The sequence below is a fragment of the Microtus pennsylvanicus genome, chromosome 12 (genome assembly GCF_037038515.1).
Source record: "Microtus pennsylvanicus isolate mMicPen1 chromosome 12, mMicPen1.hap1, whole genome shotgun sequence".
Lineage (NCBI taxonomy): Eukaryota > Metazoa > Chordata > Mammalia > Rodentia > Cricetidae > Microtus > Microtus pennsylvanicus.
The window spans coordinates 67,266,142-67,278,451 of NC_134590.1; the positions used below are offsets into that span (position 1 = coordinate 67,266,142).

Here is a 12,310-nt window from a genome sequence, read left to right on the forward strand (position 1 = left end):
TTAATGTCTTTTCAGGACGGGGCCTGCCAGGAGAAGCAGTTGCTACTCCACCCTTTATAGGCAGCCCCTGCCATGGGTGCTAATAGTTCTGACTATCCCTGGCTCCATCTGTGGCTTGACCAGCTCACCTGCCAGGGTCCCCCACACACTATCCGTCCACACCCCAGGCACTCACCTCACTGCAGTGGGGCCACTGGAGCGCCCGAGCAGTGGAAATGTACGTTCTGCCACTTGCCATCACGGCGGTGCCACACACGGGTCTCCTCGGACTGGCTGGTACGGGGCCGGCCCTGGCCATCGATGTACTGTGTGAGGCGGATGTAGGCGATGCAGGCTGCATCCTCACCAATGACGTGCACATGCGGGTTCAAGATGGTGGTGTGGATCGGCTTGCTGTTCTTGGCCAGCACTGCGGACAAGCGGGTGTTCTGCACTGACGGCACCAGACACAAACACCTCCCACCCCTCCACCTTGAATCCCCTTCATGGGGGCTGCCACAGCCCTCTCCTTTGACTGAGGGTGTCTCCCCATCATGCCCACCCTGACTTCCTCACTCACGGTTCTCGAAGTAGAATCTGTGGAAATCCATCCCTTCGACTAGGTTGCCCAGAGCTTCAGGCTCAAATGAGGTCAGGCCTGGGTCACAGATTTTCCTGGGGGGCAAACCCAAGTGAGGAGGGGCCCCATCCTCCATCCTCGCCCTCCACAACCCCCCACCCCAACCCCCCCGGAGACTCACGCATAGGCCTCAAAGTCGCCATTGTTGACCGCCTCAATGAGCTGCTCTGTGGTCTTGATGATTTCCTGCTTCCGGGCTGCAGGGAGAGAACAGGGATGACCCCCAGCTCTAGCAGAGCCCAGGTAAACGGCCTTGGGGAATCAAGAGCTGCAAGCAGCATCCACATAGCTGCCCCCACCCTGGCTCAGGTCCGTCCTCTTCAGAAAGGGCTTTCAGTCTCTGGCACCTGTCCCAGCGTCTCCATCACCCTGCGCCCTGTGCCGCCAGCACTTTCCTCATTTCCACATACAATGGCTTCTTATCAAATACAGTGTTTTTTGAGAGGCAAATACCCTATCCAGATTAGAAAATGTCTTCAAAAATGCAGAAAGGAGGAAAAAGCCTGCCCACAATCGACGCCGTTGTCACCTCCCAGCATCTGCTAGACGTAACGCCGGACTCCCATTCTGTCTCCCGGCTTGTTCTGCCTCATCTTCTAACAGTGCCGCGCCCACTTAATAACTCCTTCCCCCAGCAGTTCTTGGGTGAGAAGAGCCACCATCAGGAGGCATGGTCACAGGCTTCAGGGTTCCTTGGATATGATCAGGGGTGGGGGTGGCTTCTGGGCAAAGGCTGAAGGACAGGATGGCCGGGGACTCTTCAGAACGAACAAGTTGTCTCTCACCGCTCTCTTCAGTTTCCCAGCCTCTCATCTGCTTGTAGCCCTGGGCCATGTGCTGTGCTAGCAAAACCCACCCTTCGTGTCTGCAGCCCTCAGCCCCGTTGCTTCTCCTGAGCACTAGCTCTTGGCTTTGAGGTGATGAACCTTTTATTTTAACCAAGAAGAAAGTAAAACATGAAAAGCACCTAGAATAATCCTGCAGCAGGCCTTTCAGTACCAGTGGGTGTCTGGGTGCCCACCCCATCAGGTGCCCTGAAGGAGGGCTGAATCCACAACAAAGAGGTGGCCTGCTTCATGGGAATGCCATCCATGTATGTGCCAGTACAGGACACTAGCCTCTCCTTGTGAACAGATGAGCTGGGATTACTCCGATGTCCTAGACGTTGGCAGCAGAGGTTGTATTGCATGCATACACATTTGTTCAAGAGACGCGTGCTAAGTGTCCTTGTGTTGTGTCTATGCATGCTGTGTGAGCGTGTGTGGGTGTATGCTTTGCACCCATGGGATTACCCCAACTTGGAAAAATATCCTGTCCTAACCCAGCTCCCCTTCTGCTATCTTCAGTTTCTGCCCTGTTCTTGAGTCTAAATCATATGGCCATCTGAACTCAGGGTAAGATCATCACCGTCACCCAGCACCTCAAACAGGGATCCTGGAATGCTGAGTCTAGGCGGTGGACTGTGACTTCCAGAGCCCCGTTTCTTCCTGTTCCCATTTCTAACCACACGCCTATGAACCCCACTCTAGGAGAGAACCAAGGCTCCATCCTGAGCATGCAACAGCCCTTCTTGTTCTTACCTTTTGGATCCCAGGGCAGCACCTGATACTCCAATCCCCAGAGCAGTACCCGCTCTTCCCTGGGCTCATCACTCTCGGCACCTCACCCCCTCCCATTTGCTCAACTGATGCTCCAGTCCCCAGAACAGTACCCGCTCTTCCCTGGGCTCATCACTCTCGGCACCTCATCCCCTCCCATTTGCTCAACTGATGCTCCAGTCCCCAGAGCAGTATCCGCTCTTCCCTGGGCTCATCACTCTGGCACCCACCCCCTCCCATTTGCTCCTTCTGGAGATGTCTCAGGCTTGTGGCCAGCTCTTTCCCCAAACCAGGCTTCCACTCTGCACTTCACATGCCCCAAGTATCCCCTGAGGCTCATTAATCCCTTTCTAATAGGCTCAACTGGCCCATTCCTCTAGAGGAGTCCCTCAGCACACGGCAGAAGTGGCTAGAACTAAATGCCGTTACTGCTTGGTTTCCAGCATTCAAGATTCTGCCTTCCACTGTGGTACATGGACTAATTTTCCACTTAATGAATTAGGCTGTGGGCGCCAATGTTAAATCAACTAATAGGAGATCCATGACCACAGCACCAGTCAGAATTCTTGTGAGAGCCACTGGGCCCATCTGACCCTCAGGGAAGCGGAGGCTGTCTATGAACAAGACCTGGACACCTCCCAACCTGCAGAATAACTGCTGCCCAGACACCAGTGGAAATCAGACGTGAGGGAGGGGCCAAGAAGCTCTCAGATGGGGATAACCCAGGTGAAGAAGCCTAGGGAAGAAGCCAAAGAGGCGGGCAGGGTTTGACAGGGGCCCAGAGCGGGAGACTCACTCTGTCCACAGCACTCCTATGCGAAGTCAAGCAGCCCTTAGGCTGAGAGCATCCAGGTGGGACCAGTGAAAGTTTGTGTCCCTCCCCTGTCCCCAAACCCTGCACAGCTGGCAGGCAGAGCAGCTGACTAGGGATCAGCCAGGATCAGCCTGAATCCTGTGTAATCCCTGATTAGGAAGTGAGGCCTGGGGTACGGAGAGCATGGGGTGGGGAGGGGCTTGAGCCTGAAGAGGGTTGATGGGAACCTGGAACCTAGTTGGTGGGTTGTAACCCTCCCAGGAGAGAGGGGGCCCAGTACCATCTGACGTCACCCACGTGTCCCTGTATTTTACTAAATGTCTTTTCCTTCTGCCTAGCCCCTTGCAGAATGACCAGATGCCACCATCCAGTCATTCTCACAGCCCCCTCCTGAAGGACCCCTTTCCCTAGCCAAGCTCAGCATAGACCTTACAAGGGCAGATCAGTGTCTTAGCCTCTAAAGTGACAAGGTCACTTGGTGCTCCCCACAGACCTGGCCTTAGAGTGACCACCTGGCCATTGCAGAGACCTCCAATGCAGATCATGTTTCAGGCTGACCCCCAACAAAAACAGTGTGGCCCTGGAGATCAGACGAGAGAGAGCACCCAAGTGTTGGCCAGAAGCTGTCTTGCACCCACCAGTGGAGAGCATCCCCTCCATGCTTTGTGAGTACTGACTGCTATCCACCCCTGGCCCCGCCCCTCAACCCACCCCCAGAAATAACCTGGCTGAGCACCTCACAACTCACCTCTGATCCCCTCAGCTGACCATGGAGCGCCCTGGGGGTTCACACCCTCCAGAGGCTGCCCCCTTACCCTGCTAAACCTGCAAACTGTGGATGCCCACCCTTGCGGGCCGCTGTGACCGCCTCTCTGCTCTGGCAACCTGCAACATCCCCCAACTCTGGCCTAACAGGTAGAGGTGATGGGGTAGGATACCCCAAGCCCACCGCTCATAGCTACTCACCCAGCCACTGCCCTGCCATGCCGAGGCCCTGGCCCAGCAGCCTGTTCTCTGAGAACATCTCAGCACCACCCCCAGCCCCGTGTCTCCCTGGAGGCGGGGGCAGCGGTGGCTGCAGCCTTGGATGTTATCCATCCCTGAAAGTGATACTGGCGGGCAGTCGACAGACAAGCAGAAGAGCCACCTGCCTGCGCTTCTCTCCCTAACTCATCCTTAGCCCTGGCTGCACCCCCAACCTCCCTGCCCAAGGTCCAGCCTGGCATGTGCCAGAATCCCCAGGAGTTTCTTTCCCTGCTATCTTGTCCGGGAAGGTCTACTCTCACCCGGGCAGCCCTTTCTCAAGGGTTCCTCATGCACTGGTGGAAACCTGCTCACCACCGGCTCCTATCCAAATGCAGTGGCTGCATGGTAGCAACGAGTCCAGGTCAGTAAAGCATGTGGGAAGCCTTCCCACATGCATGAGCTCACACATAAATGCACACACTTTATGTCCGCTATCTGCATGTACTGAAACCCACCGCTTTCGTCACATACTTTGACATGAATCTTGTGACCTGACAGATGCTGTACCCGCCCTTATATCCACAAGTTGGGTTATTCCCAGAGTCAGGCTAGTCGGCCATGCACCATAATGGGGGCTAGCTCCTCCATGGAGCTGCCAGGGCCACTTGAAGTGCTACTTACATGGGGTGGGCAAGGGGCCAGGGAGAGTCGGAGATGGGCAGGGTGGGGGGCCCACTGGTGGGAGGCCCTCAGCTTCTGGGGTCCCTGAGCCCCGCCTCACTGAGTTCAGGATGTCAGAGATCCTGGGGGCTGGGGCAGAACAGACACATGTGAATACAGGTGGGGGGATCATGCAGGAAGGAGACAGAGAGCGAAGCCAGGTAGTAAGGGAGGCCGGAGGGAGCCGCGAGGGCACCAGGAGTCACAGGGACACAGGGGATGGGGGACATAAACATTTTGGAAGGGGACATCGGGAATGCAGATGCTTTGTCCATTTTAGTGTGCTAAGCCGGAAGCTGCCATGGGCAGAGGATACCCTCCAAGGAGAGGCAACCTGGCCCCCAAGAAGCCAGAGGCTGTGGCTGCAAGTGACGGACCTTGGAGAAGTCTTGGCAGGTGGGTAGAGGAGGGTGGAGGGGAGGAGGGGTGTTCAGAAGAAGGACCTGTTTTGGCCCATGTGGGCAGCCTAGGCCAGGGAAAGCCAGGCTTCTATTCTGAATGTCTCCTTACCTACAAGCCCCTGGTTAAGGTTCCCATTCTGACACCTTCCTTGACCTCCCCTGCCTCGGTTAGTGAATGATGTTCAGGGACAGGGCACATCAGGAATCAGGGGCTGCTCTGGAGACAGGCTCCGGGGCACTGTGACCAGGGCAGGGTAGGGCGTGAGTGGCTAGAAAACTCTTGACAGAGATGATCTGGGGACATGCCCCTCCCCCAAGGCTAATAGTTACGCAGGGGTGGGTCTGAGATGAAGTGAGGTGAGCAGCGAGCAGGGAGTAGAGGAAGGAGATGAGCCAGAGGTGGGCCCAGGGGAAGCCAGGTAGCTGCCCAGCTGTGTTAATGCGTGTGCCTTGGATAAGGCCAGCCAGACTGGACACCCATCGGGCATCCTGGTCTGGGGGAGCTTGGCCGTGCATGGCAGGTGCAGGAAGCTGAGCACTGGCCATTCTCAGCGAGCCCTTGGTAGCAGAGGCAGCAAGCCCGGGGCTACTACTTACACGGGGCGGGCAGGGGGCCTAGGAGACCCGGAGACAAGCAGGGTGGGGGCCCCACTGATAGGGGTCCCTCGGCTTCTGGGGTTCCACAGCCCCTTCTCACCGAGTTCAGGATGTCAGAGATCCTGGGGGCTGGGGTGGAACAGACACACGTGAACAGAAGGCAGACAGACATATGAGGAGACCCAGGAGACGACAGAATTGACAGGACGCAGGCAAGAAGGGGTCCTGTTCTCGCCACAGGGGGATTTGGGACCTGGCTTCCTGTTTGGTGCCAGTCTCAGAAGCAAGAAGCCTCCAGAGGTGGTATAGAGGGAGGTTTGGGTGGGCTCTGGAGGCCTAGAAATCAAGGCCAAACCCTTCAGGGACCACCTAGTGGCCGTGAGTAGGAAAGGAGGCAATGACAGCACCCCCAGAGACCAATAAAGGCCTTTGGCTGGACAGAGGCAACCATGGAGAGCCCCAGTCTGGGGGCTGTGTGAGGGTACAGTTAGAGCCAGGAATCTAGGCCTGTCCAGTCCTTGGCTCTTAAATGTCCCTTCAGAGAGTTGCCAGGCCCTTCCAAGTCATCCCCACAGCAGCGGGGCCCAGGCTACTTACACGGGGCTGGAAGGGGGCTAATGGGAACTGGAGATGGGCAGGACAGGGGGCCCTCGGCTTCTGGGGCTCCTGAGCCCCTCCTCACCAAGCTCAGGACATCAGGGACCCTGGGGGCTGAGGCAGAACAGAAGCAAGCAGTGGATGGTAGACACTCAAGACAGAAGGTGGCAGAAAGAGCCAAGAGGCACAGGACGGCTGAAAAGGTTACAGTGTAGAACCCCAGGCCACTGCCGGGGACCTAGAGGACAGAGGTGAGGAGGTCACTCTTGGGGGCACCCATAGGTGTTAAAAGGGCTCATTTTGTGGGGCCGTGCAGGCCCTGCAAAGATTAGGCTAGGGTTTTAGAGTGGTCCTCACTGAGCATGGTGACCTAGGGAACCATCCTGGCTCCGTCTCAGCTCTTGTACATGACTGAGGAAGGAGTGTGGAGGACACTCAGGGACAGCATCCTAGCTGGGGAGGAGCAAAGGGGTCAATTCTATCTGACCATCCTAAGGGCAGGTTAGGGCTCCATGGACAGCCTGAAGTTGTCAGACCTCGTTCTCAGGGAGTGGGGGACAAAGAAAGTGGGAGAGGCTAGGAGGACACTCACTGATAGCAGGCGACCTAGGGACATCATCACTGGCAGGGCTCAGGGTGTGGCACAGAAGCCCACCTCAAGAGGGAGCTCCTGAGTCATCAAAGGAACCAACACTTCCGCTACCTGGCCACTCACTAGCCAGATGGACAGAAGCTTAGGAAATTTAAGTTGTATCTTGATCAAATATCACACACATACTTCATACCCAGTGAGAAGCGAGTTCCTGGCTCCCAGGACGGAGAACTGTGACTTCCTCACGTGTGCACTATGCCTGAGATACCCCCGCCACGATGTCCCAAACATGCTTTGGCTCACACCAGGCAGACCCTGACAGCAGGGCCCTGAACCTCTGTACCATGGCCTGCGCAGCAGGACCAGAGATGCTGCAAGGCCCACCCACCGCCAACACCACGGCCCAGATGACCAGGCGAGGTCTCTGTGCAGGTACCTTTGGCATCTTCATCCTCTATGGTTGTGTTGGTGCTGTCGGAAGACTCCTGAGGAAACAGAGAGACAGGGGTCAAGATGTGGTCAAGGACGGGCAGGACACTTCCATTTGTGGAGTGAGCCTGGGTTCCAGCTTGGACCTACGCCTGGCTACTCCTGAGGATTTCAGGAGACAGTCCCTCCCAGTGACTGGGGAGAAAGGTCTAACCGTGTATGTTCTCAGGAGGGCTTCCACCCTGGGGCTCATTGTGTCCCCTGCAGGCCACCATATTTCCAACAGCAAGCGCTTCAACCTCACCTTCCCCAAGAGACAATGAGACACGCGGCTGACCTTTTGAAACCCCAAGATGGAAAAACACGGGGCTTGGCTGACTTTTAGTGATGGAAGGCCCCAAAACCTAGGCAGTGGGCAGTCGTGGTTAGCAGCTTTTAAGAGAGGGTCACCTTCCCCGAGAAGAGATGAGGTCCCTAATGTCCAGCCTAGGCCTGGAACTTTAGCAGGGCCCAGCTTCTACCACATTCAAGTGGTGGCTGACTTCTGAGCACCTCTCTACCAACATGTCCCCAGAAAACCAAAGAAACCTCTCATAGCTCTTTGGCACAGATACTGACTGAATATGGCTCTGAGGAAAAACTGGGGGCCTTCAAATATAAGGTCAGGCCTTACCCTGGCCCAAAGGTTGACTCAGAGAGGCGTATGACCTCACCTGACATGAGGGCCCAAAGGGTACCCATCACTCATGTGGGAGGAAAACAGACATTTGGCATTTTGAACATATAGCTGCCCTGGGTCCCTGGCATGGAGAAGGGCCAGGTGCAGATTCAGGCCTAAGGAAGTGGGGGTACCCCCAGTGCCACCTTGTCGGACAGTTGGGGAGCCCAAGCCCACATCTGACCTGACAGCCCAGCGCAGGTTCTAAGACCGGCCCGTCTCCCTCACCTCACAGAGAGCCAGCCCCTCCCGGCCCCATGTGATGATGCCAATGGGATGGGAGCAGATGGCAGAGCAGAGAGGAGCAGGAAGCGCTGGGGCCACACTGGGGGGGTGAAGGTGGAGAACAGTCAAGGAGCAGAGACCAGGCTCCTGGGAAGCAGACCGAACCCAAGGCCTGCAGCAGGCGGCACTCCTGAAGCTGTGTGAGCTCCCTTCAGTGGAGTCATTGTGTCCCTGCCATGGCCCCAGGCAGGCAGGCTTGAGGCTATCTATCGGGTGGCTACACATCTATCTGCTCTCTACCATAGGCACAAATGCTTCTCCCAGGTCACCGTCCACACCCTCCTCCTGGGCCCATACCTCCTGCCCAAGGAAAGGGCGAGGAGAGAGGTGGCGGCAGTACCTTAATCCCGTCCACTGGGTTATGGATAACGGTGGTTTGAGGCTCCTATAGAGGGCGGCAGACAGAGGAAGGAAAGAAAGAGAGGGAGAGTGAGAAAGAAGGAAGCAGAGGATGGGGAGCCGGGGAGCCAGAGGAGTGGGCAGCGACCAGGGTCTGCCCAGAGAGAGTGGAGAGCAGAGGGACAGGGATGGAGGAGGCAGGCAGTCAGCAAGATGGCCCAGTAGGGATGGAGGCAGCGGGTGGTCAGCAATGGCCCTGGGTGGGGGTACAGTAGGCTCAACATGACGGGATCAGCAGATCTGCCAGGCCAGAGGCCAGGGAAGATGGAGCTCACGGGGCCTGAGAGAAACTGTAGGTGTGTGTGGGCTCTGGAAGTTCTCCCCACCTCCTGCCCCGGCATGGGAGTGGGCGCAGGATTAGAGATGTTGTGGGGGTTGGGGTGGCACATGGGATGGACGGGGTCCAAGGTGGGGCTGGCTGTGAGGCCGGTGTGAGCCACCCCAGGCACCAGGTGAGCGGACGCCTGGCACTCTCCTGCCGTAGCCCCACTGCTCTGAGCGATTCCCAAACTAAAGCCAGGATGGATCTCTTCTATGCTCCCCTAGTTCGACAAAGCCAGATCCTATAGGGAACACCTGCCTGGGGCCTGTGGGGGATACTCAGAGTACTACTTCACACTCCAGACCCATGAGCCACAGCTCAGGAGATTGGTGCCTGAGACCACAGCTCCACATCCCCAGGAACGCGATGTTCACCTGAGCAAGTGACCTCCAGGGCAAGAGGGACAGGGGACAGAGTTGGCCCACTGCCTTCTTAAGGAACAAGAAAGAATATAGTAGGGGTAGGTATCATGGACACCCTTTAACCCTCCTCAGCAGGGGTTCCCAAGCTTCCTCCCCTGTAATCCACAGACCAATACGGTATGTGGCTTTGATGAAATAGTCCCAGATGGACAAGCCCAATGTTTCTTCAACCACATGCCTCCCCACCACACCAACATGGCCCTGCTTCTCTTCATTAGACTCCAGGGCATGATCCCTGAAGATTCCAGTCTGAGCCCCTCTAAGCTAGACTAGCCAGCTGTACAAACTGAGGGCCTTGAAGAGACAGTGGGGCCCCTGGCCTACCCCCCCCCCCGTGGCATCCTGATGGCCTTTTGCTAGAGCTTCTTGAGGCATAGTGGTCCAGAAGTCACTCCAGCTGGGAAGCCAGATCTCTCCCCAGCACCAGCTACCTCAAGGTCCCAGGGAAGGGCTCACCAAGCAGTCTTGCACCTGCCTGATTTGGGGCACCCTGACTGTGGCTTCTCCTCTTGGGATTCAAACCCCTATTTATGCCGTTCTGTTCTGTCCCCACGTGGGACTGATTTGGTCAGAGATAGGCAGTCTCACCAGACCCTGCCTGGCAAGGCCTCTCTGTCAGTGAGCTGAGGCAGGGGCAGGGGCTCAGTACCAGGGCGGCAGGAGGGAGGGATCCTTTGGGGCTGGTGATGGCCGAGCTGTTTTTGGTGCTGTTTGTCTGTGGCTGTGGAGAGAAGGGAGAAGAGTCACTAGGGAAAAAAGGGGACCCTCCCTGCCAGCATCAGTGGAGGAAGGCATGGTCAAGCCTCTCAAACTAGAACCTTGGGGTTAGTGGCAGAGCCGCAGGCTCTGGCATCCTCCCCAGTACCCCACAAAGGGCTTAACTGGTGCCTCACCTTGACTCCATCTGCTTTCTTGTTGAGTAAACTCTTGGCTGCTGCATTGGGAAGGAAGGAGGGATAGTGAGTTCTTAGGGCCTAGGGTCACTGTAGGCCCCTCCCCTCCCCCTGCCCTTCCCCTTTCTTCAGGAGTGAAGCTCAGGACCTGAGGTCCAGTAGCCTGAGGCCAGAAGCAGATGTAGCCTCCAGGGGTGCTGAGCCAGGCTGACTCGGGAGCCTCATCCACGACCACCCTGCCCCCAGCATCTTCAATGATTCTCAAGCTCCTTGCAAGGCACTCAAGAGCCTCTTTGCCCTTGCCTAGGACTCCTGAAAGGCTGGCAGGATTATCTGCCCCCGCCCCCAGCCCCCACTTCCCAGGACGGCGCCAGGTTAGGATTGGTAGGTATTAGGATGCAAAGGGAAAGTCATGCTTAACCTGGCCCTGCCCTCTGCAGCCCTGCGTTCCCACTAGAATGGTGGTGGGCCGAAGCTGGCTGTCACACCAAAGAGCTAGTCCCAGCCCCCGCCCCTCCATCTTCTGATGGACAACAAACTTCTGCACCAGGGCCGCACCACTTGGCCTCCCTGCCCCTCCCCTTGAACGGCCCCAGCAACCCTCGCCATGAGACCACTTGGTGGCTGTGATTGTAGCCAGCACCGGCCCTTTGCCCACAAGCCCTGGCAGACACCTGGGCTAAGCAGGTGGAACCCTTGGTTCCAACACTGCCTTCAGAGATCAGGATGCCCTCCTTTTGCCCCCACCCTTCGCTCCCAGCACTTAGGTCCTCTAGAGCAGAGTTTAGCGTCTTAATTACAGATTTAAAACAACACAAAACGGAGACCGAGAGAGGAAGTCAGCTTACCTTACAGAAAAGGAAAGATGAGGAGAGGAGGGAGTGAGGAAGGAAGAGAGGAAGAGAGAGAAAACAAGATTTGTGTTGGTTCAGAAAGGCCCCACACGGGGCAGCAAAGCCAGCCTGTCCTGGCCCAGTGTTCCCCAAGAAGAGTCAAGTAGCCATGTGGCCAACACAGCGGGTTAGAGGCAGCCATGGCTGGCACAACATGGGGGGAGGTACACAGCCCCTTGTCCCCAGGGCCCTTACCCATAACATCCCATACAGCTAGACACTGGCTGACCATACCCAAGCTTGGGCTCTCCTGCCCTCTAGGGGAACCTGTGCTGCCTACAGCAGACTTGGTGGGGACATGGAAGCAGCACATTTAGACCTAGGGCCGTAAATCAAACCCAGTCTTCCGTCACAGCAGCAATGTCACTGATGTGATCAGAAACACAAACTTCTCAGCCACACCTTCTTGAGTGAGAACTCTGAAGGGTGTTGTATTCGCCTGTGGCTCTGCGGGTCATTCTTCCCAGAGACCAGAACCAGGCACCACTGCTGCCTGCTGACCACTGTCCTCACCAGTCAGGTGACACAACTTGATTGGGCCCAGGCTCTGTATGCTGGGACACGGGGACATGGCTACCTGAAGCCGCTGCTGTGGTGCACACTGGTTTCTGGCAGCCTTCCCCTCTCAGAGTTTTAGGTACTTGTCTCAAAAAGTTCTGTTACGAGCAGTCTCTCTGAAATGACCCTGCCCTTCACACGTCGTCTTCAGGCCTGGAGTACCCTAGGCCCTCAATCCCAAGGTATCCCCAAGGGGGCTTCCTAGGGCTAGAAAGGCTGACTTCCCATATCTCTGCAGAGTAGACCCTGAAGCGCCTCTGGTGCTGTGGCTAGACTCTCCCTAGAGTTAGAGACAGGCTGCTGTTTGTTTGCCTGTGGGTGCTGTTCCTTCTCTTCTCCATCTTCCCACACGGCTCATCCCTAGAGACACTGGCACTGCCCCGACAACATGGGCTCTCTTGGCCTGAGCGCTGGCTCTACGGCTAAGGCTGCAGACAGACATCTGCTCTCTGCGGGAGACAGACTCGTCACTGGAGCCCAAGGGAGT

At 56.8% G+C, this 12,310-nt stretch overlaps 1 protein-coding gene across 8 annotated transcripts in view; it reads right to left on the reverse strand.

Moving 5' to 3' along the window:
* Camk2b (calcium/calmodulin dependent protein kinase II beta) overlaps nt 1–12,310 on the reverse strand; it is a 93,291-nt gene that overhangs the window by 2,105 nt on the left and 78,876 nt on the right. The window contains exons 14-23 of one of the 8 annotated variants that reach the window (XM_075944253.1): nt 10,373–10,410; nt 10,129–10,200; nt 8,677–8,721; nt 7,341–7,389; nt 6,313–6,426; nt 5,716–5,844; nt 4,679–4,807; nt 741–816; nt 560–654; nt 176–409 (exon numbers count right to left, since the gene is read on the reverse strand). In XM_075944253.1, the coding sequence (XP_075800368.1) occupies nt 177–409; nt 560–654; nt 741–816; nt 4,679–4,807; nt 5,716–5,844; nt 6,313–6,426; nt 7,341–7,389; nt 8,677–8,721; nt 10,129–10,200; nt 10,373–10,410 (980 nt within the window). In that variant the 3' untranslated portion in view covers nt 176. Of the gene's footprint in view, nt 1–175; nt 410–559; nt 655–740; nt 817–4,678; nt 4,808–5,715; nt 5,845–6,312; nt 6,427–7,340; nt 7,390–8,676; nt 8,722–10,128; nt 10,201–10,372; nt 10,414–12,310 lie in introns of all 8 variants that reach the window. The other 7 variants (XM_075944251.1, XM_075944252.1, XM_075944250.1 and 4 more) reach the window with 7 other exon arrangements.